The 24,961-nt window shown below is 40.4% G+C and overlaps 1 protein-coding gene across 6 annotated transcripts in view; it reads right to left on the bottom strand.

Moving 5' to 3' along the window:
* Window positions 1–2,820: 2,820 nt before the first annotated feature.
* Tex14 (testis expressed 14, intercellular bridge forming factor) overlaps window positions 2,821–24,961 on the bottom strand; it is a 60,204-nt gene continuing 38,063 nt past the window's right edge. For 5 of the 6 annotated variants that reach the window (XM_033762945.1, XM_033762944.1, XM_033762948.1 and 2 more), the window contains 10 exons: window positions 24,104–24,179; window positions 20,770–20,832; window positions 20,055–20,182; window positions 18,342–18,416; window positions 14,705–14,788; window positions 13,072–13,171; window positions 8,259–8,354; window positions 6,014–6,123; window positions 4,332–4,383; window positions 2,821–3,186 (listed from right to left, as the gene is read on the bottom strand). In XM_033762945.1, the coding sequence (XP_033618836.1) occupies window positions 3,150–3,186; window positions 4,332–4,383; window positions 6,014–6,123; window positions 8,259–8,354; window positions 13,072–13,171; window positions 14,705–14,788; window positions 18,342–18,416; window positions 20,055–20,182; window positions 20,770–20,832; window positions 24,104–24,179 (821 nt within the window). In that variant the 3' untranslated portion in view covers window positions 2,821–3,149. The remainder of the gene's footprint in view (window positions 3,187–4,331; window positions 4,384–6,013; window positions 6,124–8,258; window positions 8,355–13,071; window positions 13,172–14,704; window positions 14,789–18,341; window positions 18,417–20,054; window positions 20,183–20,769; window positions 20,833–24,103; window positions 24,180–24,961) is intronic. The other variant, XM_033762947.1, reaches the window with a different exon arrangement.

The raw sequence follows: 24,961 nt of genomic DNA, 5'->3' as shown, positions 1-24,961 counted from the left end.
CAGGGGGTGAACATCACATGGCAAGAGAGCAAGCAAGAGGGCTACCAGAAAAGCTGAACTCATTTTATAACAACCAGCTCTAGCAGTAAGCAATCCAGCTCCTCAAAACCTAACCCCAAGAGACAGGTCTTTTTTTTTGGTGGAACCACTGAGCTAAATCCCTAGTCCAAGGGGTAGGTCTTAATTCCTCCCAAGGGTGGTACCCCTTATGACACAATCAGGTCCCACCATGGACTTCTCCAAGGCTTCGTATTTCTCAGCAATGGCACATTAAGGACCAAACCTCCAGCACATGAAACTTTGGGGGACAAAACATGTCCAAAACATAGCTACTATATAATTGACAGTAATCAGTGAGAGTAGAGTTTACTGATATAACTTCCAGAGGACTTTTTTTTTTTTTAATTTGTACTGGATATCAAACTTGGGACCTTGTGCTTGCGAGGCAGGTGGTGAAACCACTGAGCTAAATCACCAGTGTGACCAACTTATTTCTAAGCTCCTTCACCTCATTACAATCCATTTTGATCACCAATGCATACAGTAAATAACTTTGCTAGTACAAGCTAGAAAGAGCCAAAAGTAATATATTAAAAAAAAATGTTTCGGGGATTTAGCTCATTGGTTCTGCTGCCTGCCTTGCAAGTGCAAGGACCAGAGTTTGATCCCCAGTACCACCACCACCACCACCAAAACACCCAATGGAATTCTTGAATAACCCAAATTGTCCATGAGTGCTTTAGTAATTTCATTAATAATGACCCAATATTTATTAACATTCTACCGTATGTCTGACTCATTATTTTCCCATCTTGAGGAAAGCTAAACGACCTAGTACGTGGATCCTCGAGTTATGACCGGTCTGACCTATGAAAACTTGGGTTATGATTGGAATTTTAATTTTAACTTACAACCAAATTCTTGAGTTATGACTTGAATGCTGGCCGCTTGTGCTTCCAGATGGTCTCAGATACAGATTTAACTCTTTAGCGTTCTGGAAGGAACATTATAACATCCTTTCCTGTGTGGGGTTAATTGAGAAATCATGGGCAAATGTCTCTCTACTGAGATATGACTCCAGAGTCTCACTTTGGCTCTGTCTTCATTCCAACTAAAGCTCAAAGGTGGTCTTCAGAGCAGCTTCCCTCACATCACTATCTGATGTTAAATTCCTCCTTCACATACAGTTATCAGTACTTTATTTATGGGTTGTCAGCATCACCACTACTACCTTTGTTTATTTAATGACTGTAACTTCTAGGACTTCAGGGACTCTACTTTGTTCACTATTGTCCCAGAACCAGGAGTAGTGCCTGGCATACAGGAGTCATTCAAAAACAATTGTGATGTGTGGGATTCCATGGAAGAGATCATCAGAAGACCATTCTGAGATGGTCTACCTAAGTTACTGGTGACCTGGATGAGTATAATGGTAACAGTAAGGAAAGAAAATGAGAATAGGGGACATGTATTTTGCAGTTTAAAAAAGTAAATCTTAATGACTCGTTTTTAATGTAAGGAGTAAAGGAATGGTAGGAGAGTCCAGAATGGTTCCTGGGTTTCTGGTTTGAGTGGCTAAGTGAACATAATATCACTGACTGGAAGGGGAATGCTGAAGAGGGTGGAGCTAAGACTGAGTTCATTGTTGGTTGTGTCAACAGATCTGGGATTGTTAATACAGACATTCTAAATGAATCATGGGAGCACACTAGGTTGATTAGGAGAGAAATTTAAGAGAGAAGACAGAGGTGGAGCTCCTAAAGGAGGTTGAGGTGGAGTAACCAGAAAGATAGAAGAAACCCCAAAGTTTAGTATTAAGAAACTGAGAAAAAGCTGGGAATTTAGCTCAGTGGTTCTGCTGCATGCCTCGCAGAGGCAAGGTCCCGAGTTTGATCCCCAGAACCAGGGGGGAAAAATGCTGAGAAAATAGGCTAAAAACAGCAACTCATAATGGGGCAAAAAAAGACCAAGCATTTTAGAAATGTGGGAGTTTCTGGTGACCTCAGTGACCACTAGAAAATGAAAGGAATAGACTTAAAGATTTTAGTTGATTCAGTAGGAAATAATGTACTAGAGACAGTAGATGTAGACAGGTGTTTGAAAAGCTGTAGTGGGAGGATGTCACAGTGGCGGGAAGGGGAGGTGGGATCTATGGAAAATTTCCTAAAGGTAGGAAAATCCAAGTGTGCTAATGCTAATGAAAGGAATCTGATGAAGAATGTACTGAAAACAAAGATGCCAAGCTGAGAACGAAAACTCTGAGTGGTCAGAAGATGAGATTGGTCTAGGACAGGAGGAGGGTATCACTTTTAGATTAACAGAAGGAAAGTTGAAAAAATAGGTGCAGCAGTATATACCTTCTTATACAAAGTGTCTATTTGTACATGAAGATTCCAAAGTAGAGGTAAAGAAAGATATAAATCCTTTAGGAACCAGGCTAGGTACACGTATCATTTGGCCAGTAATCACAAGAAGCCAAATTAGAAAAAAATGTTGTGATCTTAAGTTTACCACAATTTTATTTCTCTAATACACTCAGGAGTACATTCTAAAAATATATAGGAATAGTGTTGTTCACCTTAAAGAGTTCTACACACCTTGGGGCTTTATCACTATCTTCTACTAAGTCAATTCTAGGAAATGGAAATGTGGCAATATCAGCCAATTGGTTGGATGGTATTTCTGGTATAAAACAGGACAACTGGTGGTACTTCTCTGTATAAAACATATCTAAAACTGAAGGCTCTTTGAGGGGCTAGTTAGTACCCTTCTCCCAATCCCCAAACTCAAACAAAGAAATAGATTTTACACAGCTGAAAGTGAGCGGTAGTAAAATAAACATTTTATTATATAACAGAAGTAAAGTGTTCAAAAATTTACATCAACAAAACCAAAACCCATACTGGGCACAATGAAAAAAATTTAACATTGCAACTTCCTTGCACTGTTCAGGAATCTGATTGGAAACAAATAATTAAATATGCTGCCTATACACAGTCAAACAACCAGTACTACTGTAGCAGCTGAACAAAGTGTGAGATATGGAACTTGGATTGCTGCCCTGATAACTGAAGCAGACGAAAGAAGAAAGGAGCTCACAACCAGGATGCTCAAAATCAGGCTGGAATCCATCTATGATCCAATTCCAGTCAGTCTGACAAGTCACTCTGATCCAGGACAATTATCCTGTGCAAACATGTTTTAAAGGACAAAGAAGGGAGTTTCAAGTTGATATGCACAAGTTTTAAAAATTCTTTTAATTATTATTTGCTACCTGGAGATCAAGCCCAGGCCTGCATGATGTTAGGCAAATATTACCACCTAAGCAATGACCCCAACTCAGTATGTATTCTTCTTTTGTTATTGATAGTACATGTTTGCAACATATAATGAATATATTCATCTTGCAGAGTTGGTACTTGTACACACTGTATCTTAATCCTTTTCTCCTCCCTATTCCTACTCTCTGCCCTCTCCCTGCATCTCTAGATACCCTTCCCTTCTGTTAAAGGTCTACCTCCCTTTTTCCATAGAAACCATGTGACATTTAATTTTCTGTGTCTGGTTTATTTCACTTAGAATTACAATTGCAAGGTGAGCCTGTCTTGCAAGTGCAAGGTCCTGAGTTCAATCCATTTTCTTATAAATTTGTTTCTTGCTATGGCTGATCTTTATTTGTTCATTTGCTGGTGAACATATAGGCTGTATCCAAGATTTAGCTATTATAAATTATGCTGCTGTAAACATGGGTATGCATGTACCACTATATATAATATGATATCTTTAACTTTTTGGGGAAGATACTCAGAAGGGGAATAGCTGAGCTGATTGATATTTTTAGTTCTCTGAGGAATCTCCATACCGATTTCAATACTTGTACTACCATGTACATTTTTCAAAGAGACAAACACCTTTTTTATTCAACTGAATTAAAAGGAAAGGGATTGAAATCTTTAAAATTAAGGGGAGAATATAGTATCAGTGAATCATGGAAATGCAAGATCACTGCAAAGCAATTGACAGCAGCACCTTCTGTACTCCTGTATGTGAACGGTTCTTATGCTGACTTTGATTTAATCAAATGTAATACACTCCTCTCCCCCGTACTGGGGATCGAATTGAGGACCTTGTTCTTGTGAAGCAGGTGCAGTGAGCTAAATCTCCAGCCCTTCACCTGATATTTTAATTAACTACAAAGATATAACTATAAATTGAGCAAAGTGGTCTGAAAATTTTAAAGTCTTTGTCCATTGTGTTTATTCACACTAGTTAATGTTTTAAGTGCACCTGTGTGCTCTCTAAAAAGGACACTAAATACATATATCTCTTACCTTGATGGTTCAGACCAACCCAGTCGCTTCCAAAAACAAGGTTTTAGTTCATCTTCATGATATATAAAAGGAAGAAAAAAAAGAACCATTATTTTCAAGGTAAAAGGGTGCCAGAATTCAGAATTTATATCAGTATTCTCTCTAGTTTTGTGTAGACAATTTTACCTCTATCAGTTGTTCTTTTTTTTTTTTTGAGACAGTGTTTCACCATGTATTCAGACTGGTCTCAACCTCATGGCAATCCTTCTGCCCCAGGCTCCCAGGTGCTGGGAGGTATGTGCTCAGTGTTCTATTATATAGATATAGAATCTTTCTAAGAACATAGTTAAAGGGCCAGGGATTTAGCTCAGTGGTTCTGCTGCCTGTCTTACAAGCACAAGGTCCTGAGTTTGATCCCTGGTACTAAAAAATAAAAAATAAAAAAACATAAAAAAATCATAATTAATGGCTTCCCCTCCTAACATTTTACAGCTCCCTGCCATAGGAAAGGACCCTAATGGCACTAATGCACAAATATCTTCCGAATTATCTTCTTAGTGACTTAATACTAGGCAAATACCCCCACATACTGGGCCCTATCAAGCTAATCAGGGGTTGGAGAAAAGAAAATGCACGAATGGACAATACAGAGAAAGATTCCTTAACGAAGTGACTACAGACAAAGGAACAAACAAGGAATGGCAAGTATCCAGGGATGGGCAGCAGTGGGAAGCCAAAGTCTAAAGGGCCTAAAGGGTACAAGTGGGAAGACAGTCGTTGGAACCCAGGGAAGACAGCTGGAACTGGGAAGGACAGGCCGCCACACAGAATCTGTACTTGAGGAGGGACAGCATATCTTCCACACACAAAGTACTGGAATAGCCAGGGAGGGTACATAAACCCTACCCTCTCTCTTGCCCTTTGATCTTTTGTCAGGCCTTCCCATTGGCCAACAGGCAGCCAGGGAGAGGCAGTCCACTAGGATCAGCATCCTGGGGAAAAGTTGGACAGAGAAAGATCAATGGAAAGGGACTAGGGAAAAGATAAAGGGGCAACAGATGACCTGAAAGAGTTAATATCACTAACTTCCCGAGTAGAAGAAACAAAATTTAGGAGGGCATCATTTGTAAGTGGTATATCAGAAGCCTAAAGCTCCTATAATTCTAGAATTCAGATGAGGCATGCAGCTGCCTGCTGCTGAGGCAGGTGGACTGCCATGAGGCTCAAATCAGGCTGGGTTCCATAGTGAGTTTAAGGCCAGTCTGAATTATAAAGCAAGACCCTGTCTCAAAAACAAAAACAACCCCCCCCACCAAAAGGCTAAAATTTGAAATTAAGGTTAAACTACAATTTTTACATTACTTATAGACCCCAATTTCATAATATATGATTTCTTATTAGATTCTGCAGCATCTGGATGATGTAAATTTAAAACTCGTTTGCAGATGTTAGGAAATTAGAAGCTAAGCAGCTCTCTAGGCAATGTGCAAGATGCTGATGATACTGGCCAATAGCTCGTTTTTGAAAAATAACTAAATTAAGTGAAGACTGGAAGTTAAAAGCTAGTCTAGAGTGAACTGCAGGGAAAAATTATGAACCATAGAAAGATTACATATAGCATGTCAGAAATATTTCTTAGTAACTCTGATCCCCACCATGCCCAAGGATAGCAGGCTACATTATAAACAATTCTTCACTCATACCTTCGTCACAACTCCCTAAAAAGCTCTCTGATTTCCTTATCTCTGGCTTGATGCTTTCTTTCCTTTTGGACTTCTTTTCACCAATGTCTTCTTCCTTGGTTTTTGTGTCCCTTTAATAAGAATGATTTGGAGCATTAAACCACGTCTAAGATCCAGGGTAGTTAGCATTATGGGGATGTTCTCTATGGGCCAGGAGTTGGTTTATGTACTGTAATGTATGTTAATTCAATTCTTACAACTCTACTTTCTCCATTACCTGATGAGGAAACTGAGGCACAGAGAAGTTACACATCTAGTAAGTCCTAGAGCTATACATGCAGGCTACCTAGTCAGACTCTGCTTTTGTCTACTAACCTATATAGCTAGTCACTAAGAGAAATTATTTTACTTATATACTAATGGGTATACTTTGGAAAACCACCATTTCTTTTATCATCTTATCTTTTACTTTCTGAAACTTCCTCTGGTATGAAATGTCTACATAATTTAAGTATCTCACAGCTTAGGAATACATTTGTTAAACTATCAAGCAGAATCTGTCTCCTCCTCTCAACTATATGCTCCTTGAGGCAGAGATGTTTCTTTCTCTCTGTGCATGTCCAGCCCAAGCACAGTTCCTGGCTCACTAGCAGTACTCAAGAGATACTGGCTTGAACCAAGGTAAACACTGTTTAGAGCTTCTTCTTCTGGACAGTCAAAGCAAATATGTAAAATGAAAGGCGATGGGTACGTGGTGCAGTGGCAGAGCACTTACCTAGCATGTATAAGCTCCTACATTCAATCCCCACACAGCCAAATAAGAGAAAAAAGAAGAAAGCTAGCTAGCTATGGTGAAAGGGGAATTCTCCCCTCTTAACCCACACTGACAGAAATGCAGGCTCAAGAGAGGGTTATATTCTACTTCTGTCCAAATACAAAAACCAGAGTCATCCAGCCTCTGCTGAGCAGCAGCCACCGTGCTGGAAGGGAAAAGGCAGCTGCTTCTCTGATCCCATGGCTGTAACCAGGAGAAAGTTTGTGCTCTACTGAATAAAGGTCTGTTACTCTGCAGTTTCTAGTCACCAGCTGTGTCCTTTGGGGCAGAAGAGTAAGCTGACTCTGGTCACTTCACAGTACTTCAGGCATGTGAAGGAGGCTATCAAATTCCCCCCTCCATCTGCTCTTCTCAGGCTGAGCCTCCCAGCTCCTTCAGCTGCTCTCATCGACCTGCTCTGCAGACCTCTGCCTGCTCTGTGGCTACCCTCTTCTGTTTGTTAAGACCCCTGTTTAAATGTGACACCCAAAGGGAGCTCCACATTGACCCTGAGTCCTCTGAGCAGCACATTACCTGTCTCACCCATCACCCGGATCTAGGCAGCGCATTTCTGTCTATGCAGAATTCATGCTGCGTTGACATTTTCATAACTATCAGCCTGAGGCTGATAGCTCTGCATAGAGTCATAGCTCTGCACTGTTCAAGAATTTCTGGAATTCTTACTGTGTTTCAAGATGCATGTGAAGTCCTGAGCATATAAAAATAAGACTTTCTGCTTTCAATGTTATTACTGAGGAGAGGCTTCCAATTCAAAATTTTCCATTCAGAACAGGTGTCTAGGATTTTATGATGCTGGATCCAAAACTTTTGGATTTTCCTTTTTTAGGTAGATCTCCTCCTGTTGCCCAGTCTAGCCTCAAACTCATGAACTCTAACAATCCTCTGGCCTCAGGCTCCTGAGTAGCTGGGACTACAGGTGGGCACTGTGCCTAGCTTTACTTTTATCTCTTAAAGTATCTAACATTTCTATCTGTGAGACCATTTTGGATCCTTAGTTATCATCCATCACATTAGAGTTCATTCTGAGATTTGTGTTCTCTCAAAACTTGATAAGCATCCTTTTCTCCTTTAGTTCAAATGATTGATAAAAATGTTGAAGGTGGCAGGGTAAAAAAGCAGTTATCTCGCAGACCTGACTCTGCCTGAAGTGTCATCTGTTAATCAAAATCTTGAGCACTGTGGGTGGTGGAGGAAGAGGAGCAAGCATGAGAGAGTAGAGAGATGGAGTCAAGGCTGCCCATCGACAACAGTGTAATGCCATTATCAGATACTCGCTCTCCCAGGAGAGACCTCGCTCCACTTCCTGAACAGGAATCTAAATCTCATACTCCTATACCTTAGGTATATAATGCATTCTTTCCCCTGAAAGAGAAGGAAGAGGTTGAGGAGGAAGATTAGAAAGAAGATAATCCCCTAATGGGGAACAATAACCTTTTAAAGCTTTTGCAGGGGTCCTGTAGCTCCATGTTCTTTTCTTCAGGTGGCTGTAGCCATCTTTCCAAGTCTTCATCCAGAGTAGAGTGAGCTCTGTTCAAGGACAAGTGAAGAGAATTAAGATAGTCAATATCCCTGGATCCTTGACAAGGAAGTGTAATACTTTGGAGTGGGAAAAGACCCTAAAAATCAGTGCTTTTACTATATAGCTGAGAAAACAAATGCTTGGTGATACTGTGTCTACTATTATAGCGGTTACTTAGATCTGGTTTAAATGCAGAACAAAATAGTTGTTTAACACCAAGCATGGTGGCACACACCTGTAATTACAGCATGCTGGGTGGCTGAGGCAGGAGTATCACCAGTTAGAGCTCAGATTGGGAAGTTTAGTGACTTTGTGAGACCCTATCTCAAAATAAAACAATAAAATGGTCTGGGGATGTAGCTTAGTTCAAAGGGCCCTGGTTCAAATCATAGAACTGCAACAAATAAACAAACAGTCTTTAGCTCTTTGACAAAAGTTTTGACATCTATTAGATCAGCCCATTTCCTCCCAAAGTCCAATGCTGACTTTGTTGCAATTCTAAGTCATTAAGTCCATTTTTCCCCTAGGTTAGAAATTTATGTACTTTCCCTATGCTTTAGTAAGAACTGCCTCTAAGGCTAGAGGATGAGGACATTTTTTTAAGAAGGCCTGAATAGTTCCCTCTTTGAAAAAAGAAACAAAAAAAACCTTCCTCTCTAGCTTTGTGCTAGATTGAGCATTCACTTCACTCAGAGGTCTGAGTAACTGTGGAATAATGATCTGTGGCCAACATTAGCAACTCTTTCAGAAAAGGAAGAGACAGCAATTAGAACAGCTCAATTTCAACCACATGCAGAGAACTTTGTAGCTGTATAGCCAAATGTAACTTGGTCTACTTCAGCAACACTTTCCCTTTCCCTCCCTCCCTCTATTCACTGAATAATGTCATAAACAGGACTTGGTGGTGTACATCTTGCAGTTCTAGCTACTTGAGAAGCTGATGCAGAGAAGCATGAGTTCATGGTCTGCCTGGACTACTTAGAGAGACTCTATGTCAAAAAATAAGGGCTGGGCTGGGGATTTAGTTCATCAGCACCGTGCCTGCCTCACAAGCACACGATTCTGAGTTTGATCCCTGGTACCAAAAACCCACCAAAAGCAACAACAACAACAAGGGTTAGAGGTATAGCTTAGTGTGACAAGGGCTTCACTTTAATTCGTAGTACCACAGGGAAAACTTTTTAAAAAGCATAATTTTTTTTTTTGGTACTGGGGATTGAACTCAGGTCACTTACATTTATGAGGCTGGCAGTGGAACCCCTGAGCTAAATCTCCAGCCCATGGCACAGATTTTTATCGAAGGAGGCTTAGGGAGATGGAAGGAATAGAGTTACATGACGTATCATAGATAACATGTATCTAAAAGTCTGGGAAAATATTTTCTTCCCTCATTTGCCTCTTTGATTTCTGTCTCCCCCCAAAACTCCTCTCTCTGCTTTCTTTGCATGTCCTAGGGCTCCATTCTCCTCCTCTACTTTCAGAACAGAGCTCCCGTCCAGGTCTATCTTTTTAAGCTTTTCTGAGACAGGGTTTCACTATGTAGTTGAGACTGACCTGGAGCTCACTATGTAGCCCAGGCTGGTCTCAAACTCAGAGCGATCCTCCTGCCTCAGCCTCCCGAGTGCTGGGATTACAGGCGTGTGCCACTATGCCCACCCCCCTTAACTTTTTCAGAGTATGACAGAGGACTTCGGGGAAGATGACGGAGCAGTGAACAGCAAACAGATCAACCTCTCCAAGATCTGAAATTGAGACACTGGAAAATAACAACTTGGGGAAGAAAAGAGAGGGAGGTGGATCTCCAGGACCCAGGAAGGATGTGGAAAAAAAAAAAAAAACTGGAAAATTTCAGAGGAAAGTGAAGAGACTGATCACAATGCAGAAAAAGGAGGGGACAAACTGCACTTTCTCTCCAGCTCCTGGCTTGCGGTGTGGGAGATGAAGATCAAATGTACAGATACACAGTGAGGGTGAGTGATTCCACAGACCTTCTGGGAGAAACACACCAGTGGAACAGAGAAATAAATGAGCTATAATAGCTGGTGAGTGACTCCAGCCTAAGCACCTTGGAGTGCCCCTTGGAGAGGGTGCTTGGCCAGATGCCATTTTTAGAGGGGCCAACTGAACCTAGGATTCACAGCAGCTATGGGTTGGCTTCATCTCAGGGCTGTCAGTGTTGAAATCCCACAGTGACTGGGAGAGGGATAATCACAGTCCAGGACCAGGGAGTCATATTCAGGCCAGCAAGAGACATCCAGAGTGATGCAGGCTGAACAACTCAGGCCCCAGCCCAATAGCCAAGGGTCAGGATCAGCCGCAACTTCTGTGGAGTTTAAAGTGCCAGAATTAGCACCCTGCCCTACCTCTATTGAAGGCTTGCTGGGATCATCCAGCATGGATTTGGACTCTGTCGGCTTCCTTTGTCTACCAGTAACATCAGAGCCATGTCCTGAATTGGACACTACCACAAAACTGTAGATCCCAGAACATAACCAAAGATTTGAAATCACAGAGAAATCTCTCTTTTTTTCTTGGCTTTGGTTTTTGTTCTTATTCCTTTGCTTTTTTCTTCATCATTTTTGTTTTTTCATGAGTGCAAATACTGTTTTTAATTTTTTATTGTGTTTTGTTCTTGTTTTTGTTTTTTCCTTCTCTTTTCCATCTCATTCACCAATTTCCTGGAGCTTGGATTATCTTCCTTTGTCCTTTAGCCGTGCTTCTAATCACTTTCTCTTCTTTTATATATCTATTTTTTCCTTTTATCACTTTTTTTTACATTTTATTCTGAGGGTAAATTGCTCTATTGAGTGGACATTTTCTGTATATGCAGGATACATATTCTTCTCAACAGCACAGATTTCTCCAAAATAGACCACATTCTAGCTTATAGCTTATGCTCATGCTTAAGTAAATGCAAAGGAAATGAAACTGTCCCAGACATATCAGATCATAGCTTGATGAAATTGGAAATCAATGGCAAAAGAAACCTCAAAAACTACATAAACATGTGGATATTAAATAACACCCTGATGAACAACCAATGGGTCACAGACGAAATTAAAGAAGAAAATTAGACAGTTCCTATGATTATGCCAATGCAACATACTGGAACTTATGGAATGCAATGAAAGCAGTCCTATGAGGGAAATGTGTAGTGGTGAATTCCCATATTAAACAAAACAAAACAAAAACAAAAACAAAATAGCGTGAACTCAAATAACCTAATGCTGAACCTCAAGCTTGTAGAAAACAAGAGCAAGTTAAACCCAAAGCATGTATAAGGGAGGAAATTATAACAATAAAGACAGGAATTAATGCAGCTGAGATTAAGAAAACAATACAAAGAATCAATGAATCAAAGAGTTGTTTTTTTTTTGAGTTGGTTCTTTGAAAGATTAAATAAAATCGACAAACTCTTGGGCTAGGGATTTAGCTCAGTGGTGCTGCTGTCTACCTCACAAGCGCAAGGTCCTTAGTTCAATCCCTGGTACAAAAAAAAAAAAAAAAAAAATCAGCAAACTCTTACCCTACCTTATCAGAAAAGAAGACTCAAATTCAGGAAATTAGGAATGAAAAGGGTGAAATCATAACAGATCCTGCAGAATTCTAGAAGATCATTAATACCTACTTCAAGAACCTGTACTCTAATAAGATGGAAAACTCAGAAAAAATGGACAAATTCCTAGATATATACAAATTACTAAAGCTGAATAAAAAAGATTTACAAATCATAAATAATCCAATATCAGTCAATGAAATTGAAGAAGTAATTTTAAAATTAACAACAAAGAGAAGCCCAGGTCCTGACAGATTCACTGCTGAATTCTATAAGAACTTTAGAGAAGATCTAATGGCACTACGCCTCAAACTCTTTAATGAAACTGAAAGGGAGGTACTACTCCCAAATTCATTCCTGGAAGCAAGTATTACCTTGATACCCAAACCAGAGAAGGATCCAACCAATCAAATAAAGAAATGCAGACCAATCTCTTTCATGAACATAGATGCAAAAATCCTCAATAAGATACTGGCAAACAAAATGCAGCAAATTATACACCATGACCAAGCAGGATTCATTCCAGGGATGCAGGGATGGTTCAACATACACAAATAAATAAATGTAACATACCACATTAACAGAAGCACTGAAAAAAACCACATGATCATCTCAATAGATGCAGAAAAAGCATTTGACAAAGTCCAACACCCATTCATGTTTAAAATCCTATGGATGGGCCTGGGATTTAGCTCAGTGGTGCCACTACTGGCCCAAATTCGATGTCCTGTATGGAAAACAAAAAAATAAAAAACCAAAAAAACACCCTATGGAAAATTACAAAATTTTGCCAAATGATTCTGTTTGCGAACCGAAATGTTTGCAAACAGCAGCATTCATGAGCTGAGGTATCACTGTGGTTACACACTTTTATTGCTGAATTATGCCACTGTATGGTTAGATATAACCATTTACCTGCTGAGAATTTAGGTTGTTTATAAGTTTTGGTTATTACAAATAAATCATTTATGTATATGAAAAATATCGCTAGACATGGTGGTGCATGCCTGTAATCCCAGCACTCTGGAGACTGAGGCAGGAAGATCGCCACAAGTTCAAGGCCAGCCTGGGCTATATAGTGAGTTCAAGGCCAACCTAAACTACATAGTGAGACCCTGTCTCAAAAAAAGAGAAAAAAATCCTTTCATAAGTCTAGCTTTTTCTGTTACCTTTCTGTGTCCTCTCCTAGATCTTGTGATTCTCTGATCCAAAGCAAACTGCTATCTTCTTTATTACTGCCAGTTTCTTGTTCTTCCAAATGCTTTGGATCTAAAAAGTTGAAAAAGAAAGTAACTTTGTTAGAATGAAAAAAATTATCGGGCATGGTGGTGTTTGCCTATAATCCTAGCACTTGGGAGGCTCAAACAGGAAGATCACTGCAACTTCAAGGCTAGTCTAGGCTATATAGTGAGTTCAAGGTCAGTTTGGATTACACAGTGTGACTTTGTCTCAGAAAACAAAACAAACACTGGGCATGGTGGCCCAGGCCTGTAATCCCAGCACTCGGGAGGCTGAGGAAGGAGGACTGCTGTGAGTTTGAGACCAGCCTGGGCTACATAGTGAGTTCCAGGTCAGTCTCAACTACATAGTGAAACCCTGTCTCGAAAAACCAAAACCAAACAAACAAACAACCCTCCCAAACAAACAAAAATGAAAAAAATTGAAAAAGCCTAACTTACAAAATGGAGTACAAAAAATATGGTGATCAGTGGTCCCTGAAGAATGCAATGCACCAGCTCCCTTCTTCCCATGACATCAGGGAGCCAGGAAGCAGGCCAGGTATTCACAGCAGCTGCCTCTGGGGTGTTGGGAGATCTTTGGTGCTAGCTGAAGCTGTAGGAAACTCAGCCTGAGCCAAGGTTCAGAAAAGCAGAGGAGGCAGAGGAAAGAAAGAGCACACGAAAGAGGTGGCAAAAACTCCTGAAAATAAACTGCATCCATTTACTTTGGTGGGACCATCCTGTTTCACTTCTCAAATGTTTCTAGGTTGAGGGCTGAGGATTTAGCTCGGTGGTTCTGCTGCCTGTCTCACAAGTGCAAGGACTCTAATTTGATCCCTGGTACCAAAAAAATGTTTCTAGGTTGGAGCCCCAGGAAAGGAATTTGCATAGGGAAGAAAAGTACCCTATAATATATGCCAAGCATTTCACACGTCATTTCATTTCATCCACCAGTACTATGCAGGGAAGGGGACTAATTTGCAAAGTATGTTAGCAAATTAATACTCACTTTAGCAAATTAATATATCAATTTGCTAATTATTTTACATTGTACCAGGCAATGTCCATGGAGCTATGATATACATTTTAAGATAGGACTTACCTCCATTTTGCAGATAAAAACAACTGAGACTCACAGACATTAAACATTGCCATATAAAAATAATTGGTGGGCCAAGGATTTAGCTCAGTGGCGCCACACCTGCCTTGCAAGTGCAAGGTCCTGAGTATGATCCCTGATACCACACACACAAAAAAAAAGGTAATTGGTTCAGCCTGGGCTGCATAGTGAGATCAAGACTAGATTGCAGCCAGGGATTTAGCTCAGTGATTTCATCACCTGCCTTGCAAGTGCAGGGACCCAAGTTAAATCCCTGGTACAAAAAAGAAAATAAAAAGACTAGATTGCATAGTGAGACCCTGTCTCAAAACATTTTCCTCCCCCCAAAAAAGTAACAGTGGAGTCAGAATTGAGCTGAGGCCGTACCTGACTGCAAGGCCACAATTTCCCTATGTACCACTATGCTGCCAAGGACAGCATTACACCAAGTACGCGATGAAAAGGGTCTGGGTAGTAGCTTACCATCTGCAGTGATGCTGGGAGGACGTGCTGTCCTCCATGGATGAGGCAACACCATGGATGAGGCCTGCTGCTGCTTCAGTTCCTCTGGCACAGTACAGAAGCAGAAGGCAACTTATTCCTCCTTTGCATGTTACATCATTCCTTAGGGTGGTGGTTCTCAAAGGGTGGTCCTCAGCCCAGCACCTCTGGCACAACCCAGGAACTTATTAAAAATGCAAATGCCTCATCCCAAACCTCTTGAATTTGAAAACTTGGGCAATCTGGGTTTTCAAAAAAACTTCAGGTGATTCTGATGCCATTGAGGACCACTGCTTTTGGGAATTCAAGGTTGAAAGAAACTCTTCAAGTAAGACAAAAATGAATATTGATTCATGAAAGAAAAATGATGGAGAATGATGATGAAGACAGGTAACAGAGAGCCAAAGTGGCAGACACTGTGTCTAAGCATTTATATGCATTAATTAAGGATTAATGTTCACAATCCTCACAATAGCCCTTTGAGACTGACTCCATTACTGTTACTCCTGTTTAATAAATAAGAAAATGAAGGTTAGAAACTATGCTAGAATCATAGAGAGTAAGTGGGAGATTTGAATCCAGACTAGCCCTAAACGTTATGCTTCTAACCTCCATTAAAAAATATTTTTTTGAAGGTCTTGCTGTGCAGTTCAGGCTGGCCTTGAATTTACTATGTAGCCCAGTCTGTCCTCAAACTTGTGACGATCCTCTTGCCTCAGCCTCTTGAGTGCTGTGATTACAGGCATGTGCCATCACACCTGGCATCCTAATCTCACTTTCCACTTCCTCAAAAAGTTTGTAACAACATCAGAAAAAGTCAAATGTTCTCCTATCTCTACTGGTATATATGACACATCTTTTACCTGACCAATAGCAAAATAGAAGGCAAAGAATATTCATCATTTCTAGTTCTCCCAAAAATGCTCACTAGAGCAAGACAAGTATCTGCTAAAATCAGGTGCTCAGTCTCCTCCAAGTGCTCCCAAGGGTAGAGCAGAGAGACAGGTGCGGGGAGCACAGGCAGGCCACCTGAGCTCACCAGCATGGCCCTGTTCTAGGCAGGTACAGATCTGCTCCATTCCTGGCAGCTCTTGGATGTCAAGGGACTTATAAGACCATTTAATATAATTTGAAATAGAATATCCACTTTATCCTTATTAAAATAGTCTTGGTTGCTTTTATTTATTTATTTATGGTACTGGAGATCAAACTCAGCTCCTTGCACTTGCAAGGCAGGTGGTGGAACCACTGAGCTAAATCCCAGCCCCCATTTGATTGCTTTTAAATAAATACACATACCCTAGGATTCTAAAAGATTCTAAAAGAGCATCTTCTTTAGAACCCTGTCAGGAGACTAGAGCTTCTGATGTGGGCCCTCCAAAAGAGCAGGTCATATCCCAGATGTCTCTTTAGGGGCAGCAGTAGAATGGTGACACAGAACAATCAATCAGGTTAGTAGGCCCATGGCCAGGAGAAACTATTCAAATGCCCTCTATTCTTTGCCTTTCTGGAAAATGACTGACCCCTTCAAAGTGCAGACATCACCTAGAAATATGGCTTAGATAATCTCAGTAAGTGGAGTGAGAAAATGGTTCTTCACACTGGGGTTCATCAGTGCCATAAGGCCGGAGTTCAGAAAGAAGCCTGGAGGGCTGGAATGGGCAAGGCAGGGGAGGATTCACACATGACTACGGAGACAGGTCAACAGGATCCAGAGGAAAACTGTCTGTTACTATCATACCACAAAGCTTCCAAGTATTGTGCCAAAAGCCATGGCTAAGGAAAAATGATACCAAGAATCCACCTGAGCAGGACATATGTTGGAGTGACCTCCATTCTCAACAGTTCCATTATTTAAAAGCACTTGGAGAGGAGGAATTTGCAAGGACTACCTCTAGAGGTCTAGGAGTAGAACACAGGTGGGGGTGTTGGTTCTAAGAGCCTGACCCAACAACTTGAGGCACTGGGGGTAAAAAGGGCCTATATGGCTGTGGGTGTAGGTTGGTGATAGAGGGGTTGTCAAGCAAGCACCAGGCTCTGAATTTGATCCCCAGCAAAGCAGGAAAAGGAAAGGAAGAAGAGATGGGGGAGGGGGGAGGAGTAAGAAAACAGAAAGGGACTTTACAGAAAAAGGAAGAAAATGAGCAAGGTTCTGGCAATTATGACTGGTTCTACCCAAATTCACCAGGCCAATGAAAAGAGACTGAGGGTTATGATAAGGAGCCTACAGGATACCTGTCCTTTGACCAGACCTGTAAGTCTTTATTCCTTATGAGACACAATTTAATAGACCTTGAAAACCATGTGTAAATCTCAGGACATTCTCTGTATGCCTACCAGGGAAAGGGTTAAAAATGAGAGTAGGTGAAATGCAGTTATTCACTTAAAGGACCTTGGCTGCTGCCTTTCTGCAGAGAAACTGGGCTATTTCTCCTGGGAAAGAAATGTTATGTACAGATAGCCTTGCGTGTGCTGTGAGAGTGTCCTTAGTTTTAGCCAGACCCAAGACACTGTGCTCTAAGACATGTAGGCCTGTTGGCACCAAGACATTTTTGTCAGAGCATAGTACTTAACAAATTAACAGACAGGGTACTGTGCTGGCATTTTGCCTCTTACGTGCTGAAGGCTCTGTCTCATGCAAGATCCTTCCCCAGATGATTCCCCTTCATTTTCTCGTACTGTCTCCTGCCTCATTGTGTGGTAAAGTATTATTGAACTATGCTCATATCTGCTGTAGATTTACAATAAACTTACTTTCATCTATATAAAATCATGATGCGGCTCTTTTCTGTTGGTATGGATCTGAACCTCAACTTTCTGTGGCCACATATATGAGGCTCCTTACTGTTACAATGCCCCATAGCAAGAATTGGACCACCACAGTATCAGTGAGAACCATCCTCTGAGGGTGAGGTCTGGTCTGCACCGCTGCTGTGGAAGTAGAGCGCTGGATCCCATATTTCTCTAGAACCATAAACCTTTACTTTCAGCATTGGCCTCACTGCAAATAAAACTTGAGTTTATACTGTCCGGTCTGAAAATTCTGGTCTCATTAGGTTTTGTATTACTGACCTTCCTGCTCTGAGCAAAGGATTTATCCACTTATTGAGTACCTCATACTATTGGTAAAACTTAAAGTACAAGTTCTTGGCCTGAGCTGCCAGATCTTAGGCCTACAAGGAATGGCTAGTTTAGTTAGAAAAAGAGGTGAGTTCCTCTTCTAAAACAGATTTATCATAATAAACCACCTGAATGCTATTAATTCAACTTCATTACCATGAACCCTTTAAGTAACTAAGGACAACAGACCAAGGACCAATTATGCCAGCCAGGCAGTGACTCATTTTATGGGAAAACTTCCCTAAATTTTATAAAACCAGACTTTTGTAGTGTCTTTTATACCAGTGCTCACACCTCAGACAAAGAAACTGTATGGTGAGGCTGGGGATGTAGATCAGTGGTTCAGAACTTGCCTAGCCAGAGGGAGACTCTCGGTTCAATTCCAAGCACCAAAAAATGAACAAACAACGACAACAAGACCCCACTTGCCATCTGGTGCTGAGTGACCATAATCAAGACAGACAGGAGTATATTTTGTTTTATATGGAACGTTCATTACCAATTTCTTCAAGCAGCTCCTGAGATGGTGGAGGTAGGTCCTCAATTTGATGCTGTGAGATGGCTTCCACTAATTCTTAAAGAAGATGAATGGGAAAATGACTTAATACCTTCCAGGACTTGAAATGGATTTTTCTAGCCTCCTCATGAACTTGACAGAGGATTTCTCAAGGATGCAATAAGCTAAAGGAGAAGGAAGTTTCTCACATAACAGTAATACTAGTAACCTCCTAATATTTGAATGGCCTTTGCTCCTTTCTCTCATTTCACTCACCCTACTACACTTGGTCTGTGCTCTTCCTATGGATATTTGAAGTAGGGAAGGTACAAATTGTTACTAAGAGGGTGGATCCGATTCGGATCAGGATTGTTAGAAGGATACAGAGGTTCTGGACCAGCCACAATGAACAAAAACACAAATTGGCAGGTCTTCATCTATAGATTATCTATCAGGACAGGGGACACAGGTGCAACTATACTTTGGGTCTTGCCATCAGTGTTCTATTATAATGTAACTAAAATCTTTCAGAATAACTCAAAAGCTGTGTGTGGTGGTGTACTCCTGCAATCCCAGCATTTGGGAGGCTGAGGAAGGAGGACTGCCACAAGTTTGAAGGCAGCCTGGGTACACAGTAATTTTAAGGCTAGCCTGAACCACATAGCAAGATCCTGTCTCAAAAAATACAAACAAATAAACAAATAAGCAGCTCAGGACTGATATTCAACAGGATATCGACTATGGTAAAGATTTTTATATAGTTCCAAACTGAAAAAATAAGCACCAAAATATAAATAAGGTAAAAAATGGTCAGGCTAAATGGTAATTTTTTTGAGACAGGGTCTTACTAAGTAGTTCAGGCTGACCTTGAACTCACTGTATAGTCCAAGTTGGCCTTCAACAGGTAGCAATCCTGCCTCAGCCTCCAAAGTGCTGGGATCACAGGTGTGTGCCACTATGCTCGGCTGATACTTTTCTTTTTTTCTGAAACAGGGTCTCACTATGTAGTTGAGACTGACCTGGAACTCACTATGTAGCCCAGGCTGGTCTTGAACTCACAGCAATCCTCCTGCCTCAGCCTCCTGAGTGCTTGGAATTACAAGCGTGTGCCACCATGCCTGGCTTTGATACTTTCCTTTTTAACCCTTTCTTTAGCCTCCAGATTTTCTCTGATGAATGTGGTTTACTTTTATAAGCAGGAGGGAAATAACAAATCTGTTTGAACTGAACATAGCTTCAGTGGTTACTGAGCACCAGTTTAGGCTTCCTTAAACTGGCTTATTAGTATCAAGTTCAACTTTAATATTAAATATAGGGTACCTTTAGGCATGTTCTTTCTTTGGGTGACATGGGTTGATGAATCAGATGCTAGTGTAGGACGTAAGAATTACATATGTTTAAGTGCAGGGTACTATTTAGAGTTGAGAATCTAATGTTTCTGTACTAAATTCAGTAATGCTTTGAGTACAGAGTAGACTCTGCACTTTCATGTCTCAATTCTAGTCAAAAGCTCCTAACAACTACTGCATCATCACCACCACCACCACTTCCAGTAGCCCTACATGGTCTCCTATGGGATTGTCCCCTCCAACTTTGGTCCAAAGTTGCTCTGATAGAAAACTCATCAGGTGTGATCTCTGGCCTGGCTTCTGAGAGCCAGAGCGCAGGGCTGTGAGTTCCTCTCCCAAAATGCTTCTCCTCCCCGTCCATAGTTACCTGGGCTGAGTGGAGTGCTGACACTAGTAGGTGCATGTCTTACTTGGGGTGTTTTACATGAGGCTTCCTTAAAAGAGCCATCTGGTTCATAGGAGATACTAGACAGATCTTGAATGTCTGACAATGATCTAAGGAGTGAAAATACACAGTTATTGTAGGAAGTTTAGAAAAACTGAGTAATATCTTTCTGAAAGGAGCTTTAAACTAACTTCAAAAAAATCTTTTTGGCAACAGGTCAAAATTAAGAGTACATAAAATTTTTAAAAAATTAAAAATAGAGTACATCTTCGAATACTGTGAAGAGAATACTAGAAAATATCTTAAACAGAGATACTATTGTATATATATATATCCCGGTAGCTAAAAATAAACTATTTCCATAGATAAAAAGATAGTTATGTAGAAAATGATTATCACTGTGTTTCCTTAATTATAAGAAGCTATTATTTATAAATAACATCATAAATTAATAACAGCTTTTTGGTTAAAAAAGAAACACTCCCATTAAGTCCATACATTAAAATAGGTGGGGTGTCTGGGGTTAGCTCAGTGGTACCACACCTGCCTGGCAAGTGCAAGGTCCTGAGTTCAATCCTCCGTACCAGAAAAAAAAAAAAAAAGGAAAGAATGCTAAATCTTAAAAACAAAGAAATACTATTTCCATAAAATCAAGACATTATAAAAGCACTCTTATGCTACTCTTTGTCACCCTTACATGTCTTTTTCTTTCAGTTCCTTTGGTGGCTCCTTTAATGTCTCTTCTTGTTCACATTCAGTACTGTGAGAAAGTAAGAAAAACAACTTGTCAGCACAGTGTAGTAAGCTGATACAGGGAACCAGCTCATCAGGCCAGTATGAGAAGCAATGGGAAGGACACTAAGCTCAGAAATGGAAACTGTGGGTTCTGGTTCTGGCTCTGCTGCTAGTTAGCCACTAGTTTTCTGCCATGTCTGGGCCTCAGCTCCTCTCTGCAGACTGAAGAAACACACTCTAAGGGTCAGCCCAGCCCTAAAATCTGCCAATGACTCCGACAGTGAGCAAGTTCCTAAGAGAACCAGTGGGGCACAGGAACCTCACTGGAGGTCGATGCTGAAGTGAGGTGCACAGCCTTGTGGCTTTAGCAGTCGTGAGACGGCTTCTTGGTACAGAGTCCCAGAGACGACCAAGAGACGCTTGTACCAGAAAATGACCAGAAAAGAATACTGAAGACAAAATTTGACCTATTTCTACTATCAATAATATTCAAAACTCAATTTCAATAGTCACAGATACTAAATAAGCCAGATTTCATGCTAAAAGTGTCCATATATTTTCACTTTTTGTTTTTTTTGGTATCAGGGATTGAACCCATGACCTTGTGCTTGAGAGGCAGGCATGGTGCCACTGAGCTAAATGTCCAGCCCATATTTTCTTTCTTTCTTTCTTTTTTTTTTTTTTTTTTTTTTTTACAGGTGGCAGCACCACTGAGCTAAATCCCCAGCCCCATTTTCATATTTTTAATCCCTATAACAATCCTATGAAACCAGTAATAAAGAGTGAATATAGATTTGTGGTTAACTCATGACTTTATCCTTTTCATCAAAATATTTGTTTCTCCTTAAAAGCTTATATAATAGGGCCAGGGATTTAGCTCAGTGCAGCTGCTGCCTGCCTTGCAAGTGCAAGGTCCTGAGTTCGATCCCCAGTACCAAAAAATTAAAAAAGCTTATAGAATACTTCCATTTTGTTTCTGCTATTTACATCAATTGTCACAACGCCTTTTTTTTGGGGGGGTACTGGGAATCGAACTCGGGTCCCTGCACTTGCAAAGCAGGCGGCAGAACCACTGAACTAAATCCCCAGCCCCACAAGGCCTTTTTTAATCAATGAAAGTGATGCTGCCTAGAAACTTTAAAAGCCAGTGTACAAGCCAACAGGCTGCATTTGTTTTGTACCCAGCAATCAAGGAAGCCCAAAGATGGATCCTCCCTCAACCTGTATCTGTGACAGAATATAGTACAGAACATCCATAGCCAAATCAGGCAGGGATAGTAATCAAGAAGTAAACATTTAGCCAGGTGTAGTTGAACATGCCTGCAATCCCAGGAAACTGGGTAGCTGAAGTGGGAGGATGGAAAGTTCAGTCTCAGTCTGGACAATTCAGTGATTTAGCAAGACTGTCTAAAAATAAAAATAGTGGGCCAGGGATTTAGTTCAGTGGTTCTGGTGCCTGCTTTGCAATCGCAGGGACCCAAGTTCGATTCCCAGTGCCAAAAAAAAAAATTAATTAATTAAAAATAAAAATAGGAAGAAGGACTAGGAATGTGGGGTCAATTCCTAGTGCTTAGAAAAAGAGAAAGAAAGAAGGAGAGGGAGAAAGGCAAAATTTTATTGTTTTAAACCATTAAAATGTGAGGTTTTAGGGCCAAGGATTTACCTCAGTGATACTGTGCCTGTCTGGCAAATACAAGGTCATGGATTCAATCCCTGGTACAAAAAAAAAACAAAACAAAAAAAAGGTAATAATAAAAATAAATAAATAAAATTGAGGTTTTTGACCCAGGTATGGTAGTGCATGCCTGTAATCCCAGCACTTGAAAAGCTCAGGCAGGAGAATCATCTCAAGTTTTAGGCCTGCCTGGGGTACATAGTTCAGGGCCAGCCTGAACTACAAAGGGAGATCTGCCTCAAAAAAATTTACACTCTCTGAATTTTACTGTTTTAACTGGCAAAATGGTGATAACTGTACATATCTCAGAGAGTTGTTACATGGAGTAAAGAATATATAAAGTGCCTGACATGGTAGATACTGAAGAGTACCAGCTATAATTATTACACTTAAGGAAACTAAGGCCCAGAAAGGAAAAAGCAATTGAATGTTACTGTACAAGATATTTTACATCAATTATTTTTAATTAAAAAATTTTGGGGGGTACTGGGGATTGAACTCGGGCCCTTGTGTTTGCAAGGCAGGCAGTGGAACCACTGAGCTAAATCCCCCATCCTAAACTTCTGAGATAACTGTGGATTCCAATGTAGTTGAAAAAAAATACAACTTGCCCAGTTTCTCCCCATAGTAACATCTTCCAAACCTAAATATCACCACGAGGATATTGACAATGATAAGAGACAAGATTCAGAACATTTCCTTTAGCTTAAAATTCCCTATATTGATTATTTACACCTAGCCACAGTTATCTGTTCTTTATTTCTATAATTTTATCATTTTCAAGAATGTTATATAAGTGGAATCATACAGTAAATACATTCTGGGGATTGCCTTCTCCACTAAACATAATTCTCTGGAGATTTATCCAGATTGCTGTAAGTATCAATAGTTCTTTCCTTTTTGTTCATGAGTGGTGTTCTGTGATACAGATGTACCCCATTCTATTTAATCATTAACATGGTGAAGGCACTTTTTAGTTTGGGGCTATTACAAATCAATTTGTGATAAATATTCAGGTATGTGGTTTTGTTTGAATTTAAGTCTTTCGTTCTCTGAAATAATGCCCAGAAATTACATTATTACTTTTAATTCCTTTGTAAAATTTATCAGTGAGGGTTCTATTCTTATTTTACAGAGGAGGAAATAGAATAGAGAGACAAAGACCTGTGACCAAGATCACATGGATAGAATGTCACAGTGAGTTTCTCAATATAGACTCCTTTTCATTTTCCTTCAAATTCTGCCAAACAAGTCATAACAGAGATTTCCTGGGCCAGCGATTTAGCTCAGTGATGCAGTACCTGCCTTGCAAGTGCAAGGTCCTGAGTTTGATCCCTGGTACCGAAGAAGTTAGGCTTCCCAAAGTTAACTTTTTAAAAGACAGTGGCTCCCACTTAATATTATTTATTTATTTATTTATTTATTTGGTTTTTTGAGACAGGGTGTAATTATGTAGTTGAGACTGAACTAGAACTCACTATGTAGCCCAGGCTGGTCTCAAACTCACAACCACCCTCCTGCCTCATCCTCCCGAGTGCTGAGATTGCAGGTGTGCACCACCACGCCCGGCTAACATTGCTTTTGAGTATAAAACTACGAATAAGATTATAAAGGCCCATACCTTTGCATAGATTGGAATCTGGTGAAAATCTCAGTGTTCTTTTCAAGAATTTTTTTCATTTGGAACTTTTCCTCCCCTGAAATAAAGGTGTTTTACTAAATTTTTCCTTACACAGATTATATTTCCATCCCCTAGAAGAGCAGTGGCAAGTCTATGGCATGTGTATAGCAGTGGGCTGCTTTTATCATTGAAAGTTCTAAAAAGGGTCCAGGGATTTGGCTTAGTGGTTCTGCTGCATGCCTCATAAGTGCAAGATCCAAAGTTCGATCCCTGGTACCACACACTCACACACACACAAAAGAAAAGAAAAGAAAAAAAAAAGCTCTAAAAGATTCTCGATCACTGCCCTAGAATTTCCCTTGGACTATTCTAGAATGAGAAATAATCTGGATTAAAAAGTGCTTCTTTAATTGGATTTGGACTGAATGCTCTGGAGGAGGTTTTTGCCCAGAAAGTTTATTTGCCTTGGTCAGAGAACAGAACTATATTCTGACTCTCAGACACAATAAAGTCATTCACTAGCCTTTCAGCTATAATCACACAGTTAATCCTGGAAACAAATGTTGCTTTGTCTTTTCAAGAAGGCAAACTGACCCAATTTCTGCCAACAGACACCAGAGGGCGTTAAAATCAAGTGCATTCATTCACTAAAGATTCCAAACAGGAAAGACCGTTAGATGTGAATTCCCAAAGCGCTAACTGTGCTCTTGGCCATCAAACATCACCTAAAGAGAGGAGGTAGGGAGCAGGGTCTTGAGCACCGAGAAGATGATCAGCTGTCCTCAGTTCTCCTTGGCATCAAGCATCTCAGGTTATCGCTCCCTGATTGTCGCTAAGAGGATCTTCAGATAGCTAGCC

This window comes from Fukomys damarensis, unplaced genomic scaffold (genome assembly GCF_012274545.1).
Source record: "Fukomys damarensis isolate Sample0158 unplaced genomic scaffold, DMR_v1.0_HiC HiC_scaffold_13, whole genome shotgun sequence".
NCBI classification, from domain to species: Eukaryota; Metazoa; Chordata; class Mammalia; order Rodentia; family Bathyergidae; genus Fukomys; species Fukomys damarensis.
The sequence above is the reverse complement of the archived record's forward strand: the minus strand, read 5'-3'. Positions and strand labels throughout refer to the sequence as shown.